At 35.7% G+C, this 19,993-nt stretch overlaps 1 protein-coding gene across 4 annotated transcripts in view; it reads left to right on the top strand.

The window, feature by feature from the left end:
• St18 (ST18 C2H2C-type zinc finger transcription factor) overlaps positions 1-19,993 on the top strand; it is a 310,680-nt gene that overhangs the window by 199,902 nt on the left and 90,785 nt on the right. For 3 of the 4 annotated variants that reach the window (XM_033760733.1, XM_033760734.1, XM_033760736.1), the window contains exons 3-4: positions 14,223-14,277; positions 16,454-16,484. In XM_033760733.1, coding sequence (XP_033616624.1) covers positions 14,223-14,277; positions 16,454-16,484 — 86 coding nt within the window. Of the gene's footprint in view, positions 1-8,049; positions 8,119-14,222; positions 14,278-16,453; positions 16,485-19,993 lie in introns of those variants that run through there. The other variant, XM_033760735.1, reaches the window with a different exon arrangement.

The raw sequence follows: 19,993 nt of genomic DNA on the forward strand, positions 1-19,993 counted from the left end.
AAAAAAAAAAAAAAAAAAAAGAAAGTTTATAGGTGTTGAAATAGTTATTTTATGGCTATGAATGATGATTATTGCTCACCTACAGGTTTCTTTCTTCTACTTTGTGACATCTCTCACTGTCCCTTGCCAAAAATTCCCCACATGGTATATTTGTAAACAACTCGGTGTCTTGTCCTTAGAGATGTAAATGACTGCATGTTTCAGTGAGTCTGTTTCATTGAGCAGGAGAGAGCATCATGGTGTACAACAGGTAGAAGTCCATGTATCTGCTGCAGAGATCCAGCCTGGACCTTGAAAGCAGACCACTGCCATGTGAATCCTAACTCTACCTCTGCACAGGATAAACCTTCCTTTCCTTGTGTATAAAAATGAAAATATTTCTCATAGGTCATGAAATAGTGAAACAGTGAAGAATGTTTTACTGAAAAATATTTTAATGAAGGAATAAAAGTCTGTATATAAAGCAATTTACAGGAGTGCCTACTCCTGATGAGACCCATAAAGGCACGCTGTATTTATTTAGAAAATACTGTGTCACTTTACTCTTTTGATAAAAAATGGATTAGTTCCATCTTTCCTTATGGCTAGGGCCAGTTTCTCTCCAATGTAAAAGTTATTAGTTTGGAGTATATGCCTGTACTTGGCTTAAAATAAAATTCTGGTTTACAATAGTCAGGACATTCTGGCAAAGTTTCAGTGAGAAAACGGAGGTGTAAGAGCTAGAAATGGCATAGAGTTTAAGTGATTGGAGGCCTTCCTAGACTGTTTTCTTTCCAAATCTGGAAAAACAAGACAAACTGTATTACAATGTGCTTTAATTCCTACAAAAGAGCCATTATAAATTGCTGTAATTTTTCATATAAGTGAAGTAAGAGTAAACATTGGAGAAAATCTCATCATAAGATGTGTTGCACTTCCCATTTGCTCTTATTTACCTTAAGAGAACCCATGTTTTCAACATGAGGGAAGAAAAACTTCTAGATTCTCCCTACCTGGCATAGTAAACAAACCTATGAAATCTATAGTATCCTCAATGCTTAATATTTGGGCTTTTTGCACTAGAATCCAATTAATAAACTGTTATTTCAAGCATCTGAGAAGGATTACTTTTGGTTTATTGCAATTCAGATCCATAGAGTGCCCTATGATAGCCAAAATATTACGTTGCAATAAAAAGTCAAAGAGACAAGCTCTTCACATGCCAGAGAAATAAAATGGGCACAAATAAGTAGAACATCAGGCAGAATACAGGAAACTATGAATATGCTATCAAACTACTTTTGGAATATACAGGATCCTAGGTGATGGTGTCAACAACTGCATGAATTATAAATCACATTTCAACAGGCAGACTTTGCATTCCTGAGGTGGAAGGGAAAAATTCCTTGAAAAGTTACAAACTCAATTGACGAATTCCAAATATTTACTTTTATATCTCTAATTTGACCATCTAGTTTCTTTGATCCTCTTGTAACTATAAAAAAAATGGCTTTAATGCATTGTTTAAACCAATTTGAATACTTATCCTCTCAATTGGTCTTTGGGGACATTTATTATCTCAGTCAAAGTTTTCTGAATCTCTCTAGAGACAACACTTTCAAGAACCATCATCTTCAGGAAGCTCTTCCAGGCTGATCTAAGTCTGGCTCCCAGTGTTTCTTCTGCCTCCTTGGGTTCTAATGCTCTGAACTCCTTTGAATTCTCTGCTTGTGATTTGTACCGTGGAGAGGAAAAGTTGTGTTTTGTGTATCCTTTTGTGTCCACTGTCTAGATGAGGGAACACATGGATTCCTGCTTACAACTGTGCTTGGAACCAATACAAGTGCATTTTAAGAGAAAGATACTTGTACTTTAATAATCTATATTAGACGGTCTAGTTTATATAATGAGAATAAAATCCAGGGATTATTATGTAAAACTGTAATATCCCATTGACCTCAACAATTGAGAGTTACGTTATTTTCTTTGTAAACTTCAGTAGATTCTCTCATTTGGTATTTCACAGTCAAATAATAAAGATAAAGGAATATATTTATTCATACTTATAGAACATGGTGTAGATGCTAATGAAAAGCAGTTACTGCTGAAAAACAGCCAATTTATCGAGTGAATTCTAAAGAACCTCTTAAAAATGGATAAGGAAAAATATCCAAGGATATCAAGGATATTACATAACAATCTATACAATAAAATAGCTTAAATAGAGAAAATTCTCGTTAAATAATGAAAGGCCTCATTTTTTAATCAACAAGTGCTCTTTGAACTTTGTTAAAAGTATTTTGACATTATAAGTTTGTTTAGTATAGATTTACTCAAAATAACACATTTAGTGGCAATACAAGCCTTGAAGTTAAGTGGTTAGTTTAATAAAACAGTTTCCATAGTTACTGCAGGAAGACAAAGAATAACTTTTATTTCTTTGGAGGCCAGGAAGGGGCTTTAGAGAAAAAATTAAGCAAACAGATCCAGGCAGGTTCATTATGCGTAGTTTCACACCTGATTGGCGTTTTAAAAGAAAAAAGCTCTTGATATCACAGGAAATTAAAGTGTTCCCACTGAAGTCTGCAGTAGCCTGTTCAGAAACCCGAACCTTCCCTTTCTCTGAGCAGTTCAAACCAGATTCTGAATCAGAGGAAAAACTAGTTTATGATGACCTATCCATGAGTTACATTTTTGCTCATAGTACTTTGTTAGTAAACCATGTCCCAGGCAAGTGGTTACAAATACCAGACTTAAGGCAGTAACACATTGCTCTCTACGGCAGATCACACAATCTCTGGTCTAACTTTATTATTCACTATCAACATTTTGTGGGAAGGCCTGATGGAAGGGAAATTGAAAGCCACACTGGGGAAGATGTCTTCTTGTGCCAGCTTCATTGTTTTCTCAGGTTAGCATTGAAGTGTGCTCTCTGGGTGTGTTAATGGAGGTCACTACCACACTGTCTTTTGCTTTGTGTAACCTGAGTTCTTCATAGTTGACTATTGAGAAACAGAATGATGTGGTTTCTAGAAAGATCTCACCTTCAGCTCACCAGCCTTTAAAGCAGCAGTGATTAACAGGACTTTTGCAAAGTTTCTATGTAGTTACAAGGACAGTTTCAATCTTCTGTCATTTTTTTGCATTAGCTATGATTATGCTTTTACCACAAAAATGCATTTGTTTTAAAGGTAACAATACAGACCGGGAGAATAGCTTATGTTTCATCTATATTTATCAGCACTCACTGTACATTTGTGTCTTCATTACCAGGAAATATTAAGGGACATTGTGCCATCTATTCCTGTTTACAGTTTATTATGCAGAGATAGGAAACACTTAGCATGTAAAATGAATGTAGAAATTATTCCTGGATAGAAACACGGACATTTCCCACTCGTTGGCTCTTTCTCCTCCATCACCGGATCAGAGTGTAATTGTCAGTAATCAGGCCTGCTTGCTGCTGATAAAACCACTCTGAATGCTAGCAGCCTTCTTTGTGTGATGACTCAATTATTCCAGAAGTGCCTCATCAAATCTGCCCCATCAGCTGGGCTAATAAATAAGGAGAAGAAACTGGCCCCCCAAAGCAAATTATAAATCCATTTGCATTAACCATTTCGCTGGTCCATGATCTAGGCAGAAATAAGCATGGCAGATTGTGTTAAGCTTATTTGAATATGTTTATAATGTTTACAGTATGCAACTTTTTTTCCCACAAGGTGTTGGAATTATCAGTCATGAATGGTATCTAAATGCAGTTATGTTAATTACAGCAAGGTTTTAAGTATCTTCAAGGGCTATTTTGTTACTTAAATCAGGTGAAAGTTAAATCATCTCACAGAGAGAAATATAGGTCTTGCATAAGTTATTGGAACTGCTTCAGAGTTTAAGGAGAAAATGGGGACTGGAAGGACACATACAAAATGCTGTAATTCCTACTAGAGCAGGAATAACTATTTCATATGCCTCATATGACTTCAGCAAACATGCAGAGCAAAAATTACATGTTCAGAGGGCAGATCAGAGTTGCTAGAGCCCTCCTGGCGCTGAAAATTCCTTGAAAGATTTTCTAGGGAGGGTAGACATATGAAATAGCTAGACTAACCAGTAAAAATCAACTAAGCTGTTGAATGAAATTTAGTACATTATTTGAGAAATCTCACTTTATTCTTCTTTAAAATTAACAGTTATTCTCAATCACAAGTTTTGTTTGTCTTTGAACTTCAGCAATCTCTCTGGGAATCAAAGATACTAAAAGTGGATCATGAAAAGCAATTTGATTGCTAATATCAAGGAATTCATCCTCCTGAATATACAGTGATTTAAAATCTGAAACATTTTTCCTAAGAGTAAATGATCCCACTGGCCCATTTTTGCAGTGGGAGCTGCTTTTCCTACAGTGCGGTTCCGTTTTTCAGAAACCCTTGTTTTCTACTACTGTGATCAGGCACCTGATTATGAGCTGATAGTAAAAGTTAAGCTTGTGGTCAATAAATAGTATTTTTCTTTGCTTAAGATATCCTAAACGACACTCAATACTCTTCATTGCTCCAGCCAATGAAGCATATTCCCTAATAATCAGCCTGGAGAGCGGAGCAGAAGAAAGTAATTTTCAATGGCATACATATTAAGTAACAGTAAGCTTAAAAAAATTGTACATTGATTTCTAAACATAGAATCTCTTGCTGCGAAGGAAAAAACAACTTTAGAGCTCACTGATTGGTAACTCTAAAATAAGGTGCTTACATTTTCAATAGAAATTTTGTGGAGTAAAATGGCTAATGGAAAACTGAAGAATTCCATTGTCTTTCCAGTCAAAGACACCATCAAAATGACATACACATATATAGTAGTACAGACTATAATGTTATACTATTTTGGCTATAAAATGTATACTATTATATTCTCATGTTGATTAATATAAAATAAATTTAGAAACAGAACTTTCAAGGATTCGCCATAAAATAAGCAAGGGCAGTCCCCCCTTTTCACCATCACCAATGAATACTTGGTGAAATATTTACATGAGAATAGTGATTAAAACTAAGATTAAAAGTGTTGGAAGTTATAGAGATAGGACCTCAAAAGGGATCACAATGCCAAAGTAAATATGCTGACAGTCTTTTGTTAAAGAACCAAATCTAAGAGTGGTCTTCAGAAATTACATTAACATTCTAAACTTTGGAGAGGACTGCAGTGCAGCTCCTGCCTAGCTAGGAGAGAAGAAGCTGATTTCATTTCTAGGCAAACTCCAAAAAGAAATTAGTAGCAGTAGTGACTTCATATTATTTATATCATAAGCTATAAGTACTATATATATATATATATATATATATATAATTTCATATTAAATCTATTTACCCTTTACCAAATTTTTCACATTGTCTTCATTTTGGAGGATTTTTTAAAAAATCATTCTAACTATGAGTAAGTCTATGATTCTCTATTTTGGGAATGCAATATACCTAAGTATCATATAACTTTAGATCCTTTATTTCACAATAATAAAATAAAATATAATATAATCTATTTTTTGAAATCACAGGGTAGATTCATTTGCATTGTATCATAGTTTTGGAGAACTGTCTCCTTCAGAAGCAGGTACTAATCCACAAAGCAGCTGGAAGGACTGAGCATTCCTAATTATTGGCAGCTAGGAAAGCAGATGAATGGAGTACTTGATGATGACTTCATGTAACAAGTAAAGCCAAGTCATTATTGGAGAGAATACACCCATTAGGTTACTAATACCTTGGTTGTCATGTAGTTGCCTCTTTTAGGATTTTTTTTTCCAGAAAAAATATAAGTGTCAGTGCAAATGTGTTCTTCTTAGCTGGTGGAGGATGGAACTAATTCTGTTGCAAATTCTGGGAGCTTAGTTAAGCTTCCAAGTCTTAGGGTAATGATCTTAAAATGTATATTTCCTGGTAATCTTTTGTTAAGTTCTTAAATTTTATAAAATTATTTAAGATCACCAGCAAAAAAAAAAAAAGAAGAAGAAGAAGACGAGCATTAATAAAAGGCGGGTTTGAAAGTGTCTCTTTCATAAGATAGCACACAGGCAGTGCAGAGAGGGAACTGATTTCAGTGGAAGATTTCTGACAATATCTTGAAAAGTGAACTTCCAAAGAGCAGGTGGGTGGAGTTAATGACCAAGGAATGAGTGCCTGGGAGCTCTGGTTCCCAGTTTGGTGTGCCTTGACTTCATGAGCCCTTGTGTGTCAAATCATATTCCTAAACTTATATTTTCTGGGCACCCTCTGCACACTTCTCCAAGCTGATCTCAGCTGCACTGCCTCCACTCTGTCCCCAGGGAAGGAAGCCACAGCAGATGGGGTTAGGGCAGAGCCCTGATACGTCTGACAGCAAACGGCCGGGTTGTTGAGTGGAAGCTGTGAGCGTCAGGAAGCTCCTTTTCCCCTGAGACCCAACTAACCACTGAAGAAAGTTGAAAATGAGCCCTTTGAGAAACGCTATTAAAAGTAGTAAAAAATTGCAATTGTGCAGATGATGTGCTGCTGTGTGCTTATTCGGATGCTAATGAGTTTGACATTAGGGAACTCAGAGCCTTTACAGCTACTCCCTTATGTGATTCAGTTCTTTATTGGCAATCTTTGAGAAAATAAATGGAAAATGTATTGCTAATAAATACATAACACGATAGGGTATTAGACAAAAAGCCATTACTTTCAGGATTTAGAAAGAGCTTTGTTCGCTAGTGTGACTGTTTTCCAGGATCTTTTGTTTTAGGTTAGTGTATGACAAACAAAAGGGAATAGGCAGGTGGAAAGCTCCAGAACTCTGTCTGAACTGAGGGTGCAATAGAATGGGTCAAAAGCATTTGTAGAGAAAGCCTTTTTAAAGTTGCCATCAACACACAAACTAAGAATTTCCAAGCTCCTGCGCAACTTTCAATTCTACACCATGTGCAACAATCTGCACTATTGCATGAGAGAGTTTTTTCTTCATTTTCCCTCCAGGAACTACAGTTGCTGACTTGAGTTGATGAAGCATCTGCTTAATATTTGGTCAAAATCTACAAGTAACACAGACACCTTCAGTTAAGGGCTTGGCCCTCCCATATCTTGCAAAGGGTAAAACACAGGGCAGCAGAAATCCTCTGTAAGGAAGGTCAGTGGCCTGTATTTTACCAGCACAGCCAGCTATGAAGATTTTAAGCATTCAGTATCAATATATGTGGCATTGGAATAAATTGGCCTTCCCTAGCATGTTGACTGCAAAACACTGAATTTCAAAGTTTTTTCTCAAGGGCCAAGTGGCCTCCTGAAATTAGATTTTGTTTCTATCCCTGAGGGCAAATAGAGGGGATGCAGCTCTGTGTTTAGTGACTGATGACAAAGTAAATCAGTTCCTTGGAAAGCGAGTTAAAACATTGGCCAAGGGATTAGTAGCAGTTTTTGATGTCCTTGTTAAGAAGACCTCTGAGTAGCAAAAGGACACATTTTATCACTCATGACTTCTTGAACATAATACAATGCAAATATTTCCTCAACTTTTTAATATTGCTGCTTAAAAGTAAAAATGATAGCAATAATGAGGCTGAGAGGTACCTCAGTGGTAGAGTATGCTTAGCATGCACAGGAAGGCCCTGGGTTCAATGTTCGGCATGACTAAGTAAGGAATGCATGAATGGAATAGGGCTGGGGATGTAGCTCAGTAGTGGAATACCTGCTTAGCATCTTAGCATCTTGGTTTGATCACCAGAACCATCAACAACAACAACAATAATAACAGTAACAAAATATGTCTCTCATCCAATTTTCAAACTTAATTTTTATGGTTCAGTAATTAAAACAAAAATGAATTTGGCTTACCTTTAAAAGTGTAAAAATCATTTCCTCAATAATATATAGTATAAAAATTGTTCATTCTGTTTATACTATAATCCAATCAAATTAGAAGTAAACATGTCAACTCACTGTTTAATGTCCATGTCAGTGCTTATTTTTGCTCATCTATTTATTTTTCCAGCCTGATATGCTTTCCTTCTTTTATGTTTTTCTTTTAACAGAATGAATTTCAGGATTTCTCACTGAATTGGACAAAGACATTTAGTCACTCTGGCGGAGCAGGGCAAACTGAGTTGGGTTACAAGTTGTCCAAAGAAAGAGAGCGGTGGGCCACTTCTTTTTTTTTTAATTGAAAAGTAGAATATATAGAAAGAAAACTAATTAAATCAAAGAATTTGTATGAAGGCTCTCCTGTACAACCATGCTCCACCTCTGCGGCTTTGACTCGAAATTTATTGTTAGTGCTGAATTTAAGATTGCGATTTTTGTCAGGAGCACAATCAATTTAGCATTTTAAACCACTAAGTGCATGCAGTGCTCTAAGCCTCTATACCTTTTTGCATATTGAGTGATATGTTTTATTTAGTTCACATATATTTGCCATTAAAGAAAGGTTCATTGTTAAAATAGTTTTAAAAATCCATTTTGAATTCATTTGTGTCAGAAATTAGTTTGCTTAAAGACTAAGTGCAAATAAGATATTTTAAAAGTATGCTTTAAAAAGCAGTATAGATCACTTCTATAATTAATTCCTACAAATACTGAAAAGTAAGGGATTCAGTTGTCCTTGGAAAATATAATCTACTTAACATAATGTATGCTTCTATAAAGGAGTTTATTTCTAACATTTACATATTTTACAATAGACTCAGCTCAAAATTTCAGCTAGAAAAACATTTTAGAGGCCCTCTTAAGTGTGTCACTTTCCCTAAGTTATTCTTAAACAGAGCATATTTTTAAAAAAATCTCCTAAAATGTAAAGCTGGCAATTTCTACCTAATGTCACAAAGCTGTAGCTCTAAGGCCATGGTATGGCAACTAATAGAAATCCTTGGCTCACGTTGGTTACCTAAGGGAATAATAGAACTATTTGCTGAAGTCGTTTGGCAAAAGGACACAAACATATGGCTTTGGTTTATATTCAGCATTGCCAGTTGTACAAAGTTACAGAATGAAGTCTACAAAAGCAGTGACAGCTCAGAAATCAAAATAAATTATCCTCCTTGTATAACACCACCCAAATTTATCTCAGGTCTAGCATTTCTTTCCTTGTTATACATTTCCCAGTGACTCTAAAAAATTCCCCTTGAAAATTCTCTCATCTTTGAGTAATGTGTATGCCTGTGGCCCTCAGGTAGAGCTATTTACCCAGAGAACTGTACTTAATCTGATAGTGACTGAATCTGCTTTTCCTTGAGATTCGATGTTTTGGGGGATTAAGAGAGATTGGGGGAGACAAGAAGTATCATTAACTCTTCAGTGTTCGGTACAAAATCAAAATACAGTACAATAAAAGACATAGAGGAAAGAGTGTTGATATCAGGAATAGTATGTCCTAAATAAAGGATGGAGATTTCAGAAAATTGTAGATATATCATCATATATGATATAAAAAACATTTTTGTTAGAATATAGATTTTTTAAAAAAAACTTCTTGAATGTACTCCTGTTCTTTTCAAATAATAGATGTACGAAAAGAAAACTAGAAAAGTAAAAAGAAAGTTAGAGCAGAGGAAAACACACCATTAAACATTCTATCTCGGTATTCTTCTCTGTACATTAATATTTTCCTTTGTTAATATTATAGCTCATTTCCCCCAAATTTTTCCTGTGTGACTGGTAAACATCTTTGCTGTGATTTTAGGCTAACAAAAAAACTATGTTTATAACAAATTGAGGCCAATGTCGTCAAAGAAGGGGCACTCAATATCAGATTCTTTGTTCCTCAATCCTGACAAATTTCATCCTAATATACTGGCACAATATAGTTGTCTCCTTTTCTGGGCCTAGTTGTTTTTTTTTTTCTCCCAATTTCCTGGGTTTCTCTTGTCATTAAAAAAAAATAGTTTTGAAAAGGAAGCATCCATTGAGAATAAAGAATTCCCCAAGTGGACTCAGGACCTTTTCTTAGCAGCCATGGAACTTAATCTCACCTTCCTTACAAGTTCCTGAGGACAGAAAGGACACCTCACGAAAGCAACATGATACAACATACCAAACCACATCGTTTCAGGGAAAGAACACGATGGTATCTGGTTAAGGAGGAAAATTGCTGAAAGTTGAACACATGAGCACTTCTCGTGTTAGAAATCCCTACAGGAGATATTAACTAGACAGTATTAATTGTATAACTTTTTCTCAGAGAGCACCTTCAAAAATAGTGATCACCATGACGTTTCTTACAAATATTAACCACCTCAAGCCTACTTTTATAAGTATATACTAACGATATATTGAGTTTGTTGTGTAGGGCTCCGTTGAAAGAAGAAAACAAAACACCACCAAGAGATTTGTTCTACTCAATTAGTAAGAAGTGATTATATAGTTCCTTGGAGAATTGGAGATTTTATTTATTTATTTCCATTAGGGTAAAGTAGGATTTTGAGCAAAAAATAAAAGGGAACTAAATCTTCCCATACTCCAGTTCTCTGTATTACTCCTTGAATCTCTGCCTTTCACAAAGAAGCAATTCTGGGACTTTCTCTTCAGCCCTAAAGAAGGTACCAGGTCTCTTTATTGCCTCTGATGTAAGCTCCAGCAAGAAGACATGGTCTTATACAAATAACCTGAAAATCACTTCATACCTCTCTATATAGGTCTGTAAGTGTAGAAAGAAGTTAAATGGGAGTCTTCCAAATTCAATTTAATAATTAAAATTTTCCTCTATGGACATTCTTCATCTTCATTTCCCATCTGCTTATTTCCATTTTTGATTCTTACACATCTTTCTTCCAAATTTTGGTTCTTTCCCTTCATTTTATAAATTTTTCCTCTTGCCTTTTCTCCTTGTATTTACTCTTTTCCCAAGAAAACTGGAACATGAAACTTTTTAAAAAGCTATTGGCTTTATTATCAGTGATATTTATCAAAAAACACTTTTCCTAGTTTCTAAATTAATATTATACAGAATATATCAATCGTTATAGATTAAACATACCTATTCTTAAAGAGTAGTGAATTTTATCTATAGTATTCTTATCTCTATGGAAAAGTAGATTGTCAAAGACAGGAAGAATCCATTGTTGGAATCTCAAAAAAAGATCTTCTATTGTTTTCACCCATAAACTATGAAATGAGGTATACAAAAGCCCTAAGAAATCTGGAGAAAGGAGCTTTTCTAAAATAAAATTTTTGTTTTGAGATACATAGTAACTTGTTAAATTTTGCAAAGGTAACTGCTGACTTTTCAGTAGTTTATGGGTCCTAGGCAGTGAAGATAATCTAGTGTCCTTTTCCAGTGGAAAATAATAAAGTTTTCAACAATAACTAGAAATTTCCACATTGTAGCACGCGTTATTTAGGTCATTTTCCTGAATCACACCATAACCTTGGAATTCCACTCTAATTCCGTAAGAATTAGAAAGAATGATAATCCACCCCTGACCCAGATCTCAAGACATACACTGAGTAGACACATGTCCTCTAGGGACACATGTCTTGAATAAGGTACTCACTTAATATAAGATTTAATTTTTATGAAATTAAGCCTACACATTGGCAACTTATTAAAGCCCATAAGAATAATAAAAGAGAAGAATATTTAGAAATTTCTACTCCCAGTAAAAGGCTCAAGAAAACAAAAAGCTGTTGTTTGATTTCATTGTTACTATTTGTTTGTTTGTTTTACAGTGTGAGATAAAATCCAGGCTCTAGGGCATGTTAGGAAAGTGCTGTACCACTGAGCTACATCCCCAGCCCACAAAGATCCATTTTTGAATTGAGATGGATGAGGAGAAAGAACCATTTTGTAAATGTTAAAACCAGGGCCGGGGATGTAGCTCAGTGGTTCTGCTGCCTACCTCGAAAGCGCAAGGACCTGAGTTCGATGCCAAAAAAAGTTAAAACCTACTCCAAAATGAGAATTACATGGGCTCTAGGTTTCCAATATTCTTACTCTCCAATGAGCCACAAGACATGATGATGCATTGAACTTAGTGTGGTTCTGCAGGTATGAAGGAGACTGGGAAGATGCCACAGACAGCTTGTAAATTATAATCTTGATCTATTTCACTCCTGCAACTTAGCCTGCAAGTTAAATTTGAAAAGTTCATTTTACAAATGAATGATCAGTTTATCGGTTTTTAGATGTATATGCTACACCAACAAGAGAACAATAGCTCAACAAAATACACTTATGAGACCAGCTTTCCAAGCACAGTCAAGAAGAGGTCCATGAATATTTATGTATCCTTTCCAATGACTCTAATGGAGAGGCGGCTGCATGGGGTTGCAGCAAGACCCCAGACTGTTGGAGAGAGAATTGCAAAATAGAATTCAGTTTAAAACTATTAGAAAGAGGGTTACATTAAGTATGTTGGTGAAACTTTTATGTGTGCCTGCTGGTGCTCTTGGCAGTGTGTGTTTCAGTTTTGGTAAAGAAACTCAGGGAGTTCAACCTTCCTTTGCCTTTACGGGGATTTTTTTCAGAGGGGCTGAAGAGGGAAAGTTAATAGCACCCATGTGGCAGGATAATAGACTCAGGTTGCAGGGATGCTCTCCCGTGGGAGTAGCTTCCTCAGACACATTTGATGGGCTTCATCATTTCAACCCTCACTTGCTACTGCTCTCTCTTAATCTAGTTATTCATGTGGCACATGGAGGGTGTTGTCATGAGTTGAGCCACTTTGTATGCAACAGGGACACTCCTGGGAGGAGGGGGATTTCACAGGCAGTGCTCGCCATCCTGAGTAAACCAAGCCATCCTAAGCTCAGGCGGTGTCACATCTGTCATAAATTCATGTGGTTTTAAAAGAAAATCAGCAGGAAAAAAATCACTACTGTTTTACTGTTGTTTTCTCTTATTGTGTAGTTTTAAAATATTCATAACAATGAACCATTTTATTTAGACTAAAGCAACTGCTGTTCACCCAAAGCAGCGAACACTTTTTGTTTGCTAATTTAAAAAGCAGTTCAGCTATTGGTATGGTGTTTATTATGAAGCGATGACAAAAGAGTTCTGGTGGTTTTAATAGTTTTAGCTTAGGAGAGCTGTTGTTAATTTCATCTGTAGTGTTGCAGGTGAAAAAATGCACAATGGATAAATAGTCTATATTGGTTTAACTGAACATAATATATAGTGTGTTCTGGAGTTGTTTGTCTCAATAGACTATAGTAATCAAAAGTAATGAACCTATTATGTGCAGGACCTTGGAGAGCGTCGAATGGCAGTAAAAGTGTGGCACATAAAAGGTTTATTAAAGGAAATTAAAGTCCATCATTGCCACACCTGCTCCCCTATTATAAGTCTATGGCAGGTCAGTGCCTTCAATCACAACCTAGCCTCTGAGAGCAGAGATGAGGCTCACATCACCATGCAGTCACACCGCCTCCCTGCCCTGTCAGGCTTTAAGGATGGGAGCCACAGAGCACGCCTTCTGCCTGCCTCTGATTTTCAACAAGCAGAGCAACTTATTCACATTTAAGAATTCCTTCTGACAATGTGCAGAAGTGAATTAAACGAGGATATGATTAGCGGATTCTAGTAAAATGGGTGGATGTTGTCAGGTCAGAGTCTATGGAAACAAAAGGCTTCAAAAGACTCTGCTTCCACCTGATAATTTATTTGGTTGCCTGTAAAAATTTTAGTGATGATGGAATTTTGATGCAGACATTCACCTCACTCCAATTTCACCTTCCTTATCCATGGAAATGATTATAACCCATACTCTTCTGGAGTTCTGGGAGTGAATATAGGTCCTTGTTGATGGTCAAAACTTCCATTGATATATTCTGCGTGCATTACAAGGGTTTGCCTTCATGTTGTCCTTTGGACAGGCAGACATTTTTACTAATTTAGAAGTATATACTGAAGGTCTAGAAATGGAAAGGAATGAGGGTTTAGTAAATCAGTTTGAAGTCTTTCAGTTTGGCATGAGAGATTTCTTTCCCTTCACAAGCACTGTTGATCGGACAATCCTTTTTCTATCTTTATAATGCCAGAAGTGTTTGAATCACTAGAAACACTTGTGGACAAGGACATCTGTCCTCTTGTTCCTGTTTTCTCTGGTTTCCGACAGCTATAGATGTGACTCTAAAACTAGTGGAATGTGAGGGCAGTCACAGTTAGGTCCCAGCAGAGCCAGGATCAAATTCAAGAGCATGGAAAGCATCTCTGTTTTTCATAATTACCTTCAGAACTTCTAATTATGTGTTTTCATATTTTGGTCAATGTCAAAGGACTGACCTCTGGACTTTGTGTTCATGTTACAGATGGATGCAGAGGCTGAAGATAATATGCTGCGTACTTGCTCTAAAGGAACAGAGGGTGAGTTAGCAAGCAGGTTCCAGGACACCGTGCCCATCACACCGTGAAAGATGGGAGTGCCAGTACTCTGTCCCTAGCGTGTAGTAATAACGCTTACAACTTCCTCGGGGCTTCTTTCATTCAAATCAAACCAGGACACTGGCTGTAGGCATTGAAAGACAAAATATCACGAACCAAGAGTAAAAGAACTCTGAAAGTCCAATGATAATATGATGCTAATTTTTATAAAATGCAATACCGAGTAGATTTGAACATCATGCAAAACATCCTAAGGTTCAGCAGGAGAGGAACGCTTGATGGAAACCTTCAGCATGTGGAAGTGACCTTTAATAATCAAGGGGAAAGACTGAATTGTTAGTTTACTGCCAAAGCTGGTTTTGATTTTTATGTTATCTGGTTTAGTGACTCTCAATCTATACTTAGTTCAAGAAAAATAATGATGTTTGTTTTTGACTATCCCTGCTGGGAATTTCCAGCAGCTCTGCAAAGTAACGTTTGGAAGGTTTAACTTTCCGGTTATCCCTCTCTTTTTGTAACCAACAGATGGTAATGTAATATTGAAATATAAACAGGCCCTTGATGATCTAAACATCTGGAAAACAGGATTGACTGGCAATAACACCCCTTAAGGAAAATAACTTTTATTATAATTAGCTATATTTTGGTGACCCTTAATTCTAAGTGGAAAACTGTAGGTTCACTGTGTCTCTGAAAACACTGGATAGCTGCCCCCTCCTCCTCAAAGGCTATATTGCTGAGGAAGAGCTGAGCTCTGGCTGCCTGCATCCTCTGGAAGGGTTTTGAGTTGAAAGTGGCTAACCAAATGGAACATTTTGTTATATATATGAATAATATATATATATATATGTATATGAATAAAATAAAGAATAATGCTTTGCTCTGTATTATTTTTTAGTTTTGGTTAACATTACTCTTAAAGTGAACTCATTATTTTGTTTTGATTGATTTTTGAGACAAGGTGTTGCTATTCATCCAGGCCAGGCTTGAACTCTCTGTGTAGCCCAGGCTGACACCCCTCAGCCTCCCAAGTGCTGGAATTATAAACGCACACCACGACATCACATCCAGCTTTAAATTCATCGCGTTCTATTGTCTCATATTTGAAATATAGTATTTCTAGACACTAAATTTTTATGTGGCAAACTTCTCAGCAGAATACGGATTTAAGAAAAATGTTTTGTTTCAATTTTGGGATATGCCTGCTATGTGTATCAGGATTCTAGAGATTGAATTTGAGAACTTCAGATCTTTTATACTGATGTCCCAAAACACTCTGCCCTTTCATACTTTTAAAATGTGGAGCCTTTAATTGCAGTTCTTCTTGGACTTTGAATTCTTTTGGCACATGCACACACACCTTTAAATAGAGCCGAAACGTTCTTCTAGAAGAGAAACGACTGTTTCTCATGAAGCATGAGTAATCTTGAAAACCACCTGTTGTCTCCCTCCATATGCTGCTTATCCTTGGTGTAGGCAGGTATTTATAAACATGAGCTCCTTTAGTTCCCAGCTTTTCAGTCATAAAAACCAAAGCTCTCTTCTCTATGAGCTTTTCATTTTTAAAAGTTTGTTGATATTGACATGTCTGAATCTTATTTCTCTTTTCTTGTGTGTAGGAAGTTTATGGAATAAAATCTTGGGATTCATTCAATTAGTACGATCTTGCCAGTTTTATATGAATTCTTGTTCAGACTCATTCAATATGTAATCTTGGTGATAGGTGTGGAGCTCTTGCCTAGCACGTAGGAATTCTTGGGTTTGACCTCCAGCAGTACAAAAAAAACTTAATTATTTTGAATAATTTCCTATTAAAAATGAAAAGTAAGTTTCATAGTAAAGTTCATGCAGGTCCTTTGTGTTCTTATAACTTTTCAGTGAAGCTCTAAAGACAGGTATATGGAAGATCTAATCTATCATTGTCACGACCCAGGGCCGCTGAAGGCACTGGACCCAGAGTGAGCCTGTCTTAGGACATACTCATCTGTCCTCTTAATTCCAAAGGATGAGAACAAGGAAATGATCAAATCACCAAGTGAGAAACCAAGTGGAGTCTGTATTAACCGTTTGTTTTGGTTATTATCTCTATGTGGATGAAGAGGCCCAATCATTCAGTTTTACAAGTCACCTACTTCTTTTCTTTTCTTTTTGTCTGCAGTGCCAATGGATTCTCTAATCCAGGAACTCAGGTAAGATCTTTTCTACATTACCTTTTCTTGTATTTAATTATCAGAATTATGGCTTTAATTATCAGAATGATTCATATTTCTCAAGCCTCAGAATCCTTCTTTTAGAATAAAGAATAAGCCAGAGGGCTTATTTCACCTGCACTCTGTCTACACATGAAAGAAGCAGAGAAGAGGACCAACCATATCCATAATGGATCCAAAACAATTTGATCTAATGTTCTGACAATAAAACACAACATTTTCCTGAAATGTCACTTCCAACTTTTTTCATGGAGCACAGGCTGCCACACCCTTCCTATATACTTTGTATGATTGATTAGATTTTGCACTGAGCCTTAGTGAACTGAACTGTAATCTCTGATTAATGGATTGCCCAGTTCTAAATGATCTACTTTTTTGTTTAAAATCATTGGATAATTCCATCAGGTAACCATATTATATATATTTTTAACCTATATATTGGAAGATAATGTGACAAATAGGTTTTGTGAGAGGATCTATGCATTTCTTTCTACCTTAGATGCCATAACTCAAGATTAATGCCCCACAATATTTCAAAAATTCTACCCTGTATGTTGCAGAATACATTCCAATTGAATTTTCTTTTGCAGGGTCTTTGTCAAATTATATTTAAAAGGAAGTACTTTTTAAGAAAGAGAGAAATGCATGCTTAAGATTAGGATAGATTTTCCTGTCAGAAGGAAGATGATACCCTTGCTCTTTTACTTTTTAGGCTTACTATTATAAATCCAGAAAGTCCCAAATCCACTATTCAGTCCTCCTTCCTAAAAAACAGCAATAATCTCTACGTGTTCCTCAGGGAAATGTTTAGAAAATGAAGAATGTGTGACCATATTCAATAACCCACTATTCAGCAATAATGCCTTAACAGTTTCCAGAGTTCCTTCTCCAGGCAACTGTGTGCCTGATTCTCCAGAGCAGACTCTCACCTCCTTCCCTGTTGCTTGTGACTCTTTCTATCCTGGATTTGGCCTATCTGTGTGGTGGAATACCTACTAGAATTCATGCTGATGCTCTTCTATGTGGGAGTTTGCTAGAAGGGACTCTATAGTCCTGCCTGGGTTATCAATGTCATTGTTAAGAATTTTAATTTTTAAAGTACTTTGAAAAGAGTAGGATATGCAGTGCACATTTGAGCATGACCCAACTGTTGAACCACTTGGCTTGTTCAAATTCTTGCTTTAAATTTGCTACCATATAGAATTTCTATCTTTTTGAGGAATATATGCCCCCCATAGAAGGACTGAGAGAAGTTTAAAGTAATCAGCGCTCAGGATTTACCAGGTATTTTCGGTACCTGTGATACTTCTCTCATGTGCCTATGACCCTGTGGCTAACTCCCCTATCATTAAAGGACTGACCTGTGTGGGTCATTTTAGGAAATCAAACCATTCAGGTGCAAAAAAGACTCTCTTTTAGTGATGTGTAACTTGAAAGAAAAGAGAACTTTAAAAGAATTGGGCTGGGGATGTAGCTCAGTGGTTCTGCTGCCTGCCTTACAAGTTCAAGGTCCCAAGTTTGATCCCTGGTACAAAAAAAAAAAAAAATTAATGTATGTGCACTGACCTAAAAACAAATATATAATTCATAGAGGAATTCCCAGAGAAAAAGAAAATATGTGGGGGGAAATTTTAATATAAATTTCTACAGAAATAGAAATTTCTGTTCAAGCTTATATTAGCATTAATAATGATATGAATGTAATATTTATTGAGGTTTTATGTAGCAGGTATGATATTTTTTTTTACTTTTATTAGTACACATTTGCAGTACATAACGCCTACCTTCACCATAAGGAATTGGTACATGTACACGACACATTTCAATTCCCTTCTTTTACCCCCTCCCACTGCTTCCTTTTATTTCTCCAGCATCAGATTCATTTCTTTATTGTATAAATCTCATAAAGTTAATCTCATATCTCATAAAGTTAATTATCTTATATACCAATTGAAAACCAGACCAATATGTGCCAGATACTCTTGAGCTTCCTTGACCACTCAATTATCTCATTTAATCCTTACAATCACCTTATAATGGTGAGACTGGTTATTTCAATTTTCTGAGGAATAAAGTATAACAAATAGTTTATGTAAATAGCCCAAGGATACAAAACTACTAAGTAATCCAAACTTCTGACTCAAGCCAGCTTTTCAATCACCAGACTACATTTTCTCTCATCCATGGGTCATACTGTTTGGAATATAAATCAAAAGAAATATTTCATTGCTTAGGTCCTCAACCTGCCAAATTTTCAAAGTTCCACTTTTCAAACCTTATGGTTTATCTTTCAACAGCCTCATTTATTAAAATGTTGACAAATAATACATGTTATTTAAAAATTATCCTAATTCTCTAAAAATTATTTTTGTCAAATATTCCATGCCTAATTTGTTAGTAGAGCAATTCAGAAAGATGGTGATAGGCAGGGGAATGGGGAAAAATAAGAACCGAGAGTATCAGGTAAAGGTGCAAAATCCCAGTGATGAATGTAACTGTATTGTTTGCCTTAAATGTACCGGTAAACATAATGGGAAAAAATGGAAAAAAAGGTGGTGATAATTGCTGGGAAAATTCACAAACAAACTTCCCTATTTTTCTTTAATAAGAATCAGTTTATAGAAATTACTAACCAATCATTTTTAATTGTGCTAATATTTATGTTAAACAATTGTTGTGCTTAGGCTGAATGGCTGCCAAGCTATTTCTTAAGTGCTTTAAACTGACCCAGAAAAGGAATCAAATTAATGTCTTATATGAATCTTGATGGAAAAGTATTAATCTATATGAAAGCTTATATTTTAGTGTCTTTTTAATTTTTACATAACTTTTATATAAATCCATCCATTCTCTATAACTGATCTTCCAATTTACTACAAATTTAAATTTGTTGTGATCCAGAATGACAATCATATGCCTGAATTCTGAGTATCCTTAGGAAGTGCAGCAAATTTTCCCTGGTGTAAAAGTTATAGCTATTTTGTAGAGAACATTGGCAACTTTATTTAGTCTTTCTTTTTAGAATGCATTAGATATGTTATTGCTTCCCGAGAGACTACTTACAAAAATACTAATACAAATGAACCTAATTTAAATATACTATATATCGTTCATGGCACTAATAAAAATTGATACTGACATTCTCATCTTCTTATTATACTCTGTGTCAGCTACTATCATCACCATTAAAAAAGCAATTTATAACCACAGGCCCACCTTTAATCATATTCCTTATTAGCATTTTCAGTCTTTCCTCTTACACAATTCAGGTTACAGGTGGTGTTGAGAAAGCTCTCTTCATCTTTCTAAATCATGACCATTGCATTATCTCTGCTCTTTTCTTTTATTACTATTATCCTTAATCGGAACCTCATGCTATTGCATTTACTAATATTGGTAATTGTCTCATGCATTGGAAAGTGTTTTATACCAGTCGAGCCCCCTTCCTCTAATTAGGAAAATATATTCTAGCCTCTGAAATGGCTTTC

The sequence above is a fragment of the Fukomys damarensis genome, unplaced genomic scaffold (assembly GCF_012274545.1).
Source record: "Fukomys damarensis isolate Sample0158 unplaced genomic scaffold, DMR_v1.0_HiC HiC_scaffold_5, whole genome shotgun sequence".
NCBI lineage: Eukaryota > Metazoa > Chordata > Mammalia > Rodentia > Bathyergidae > Fukomys > Fukomys damarensis.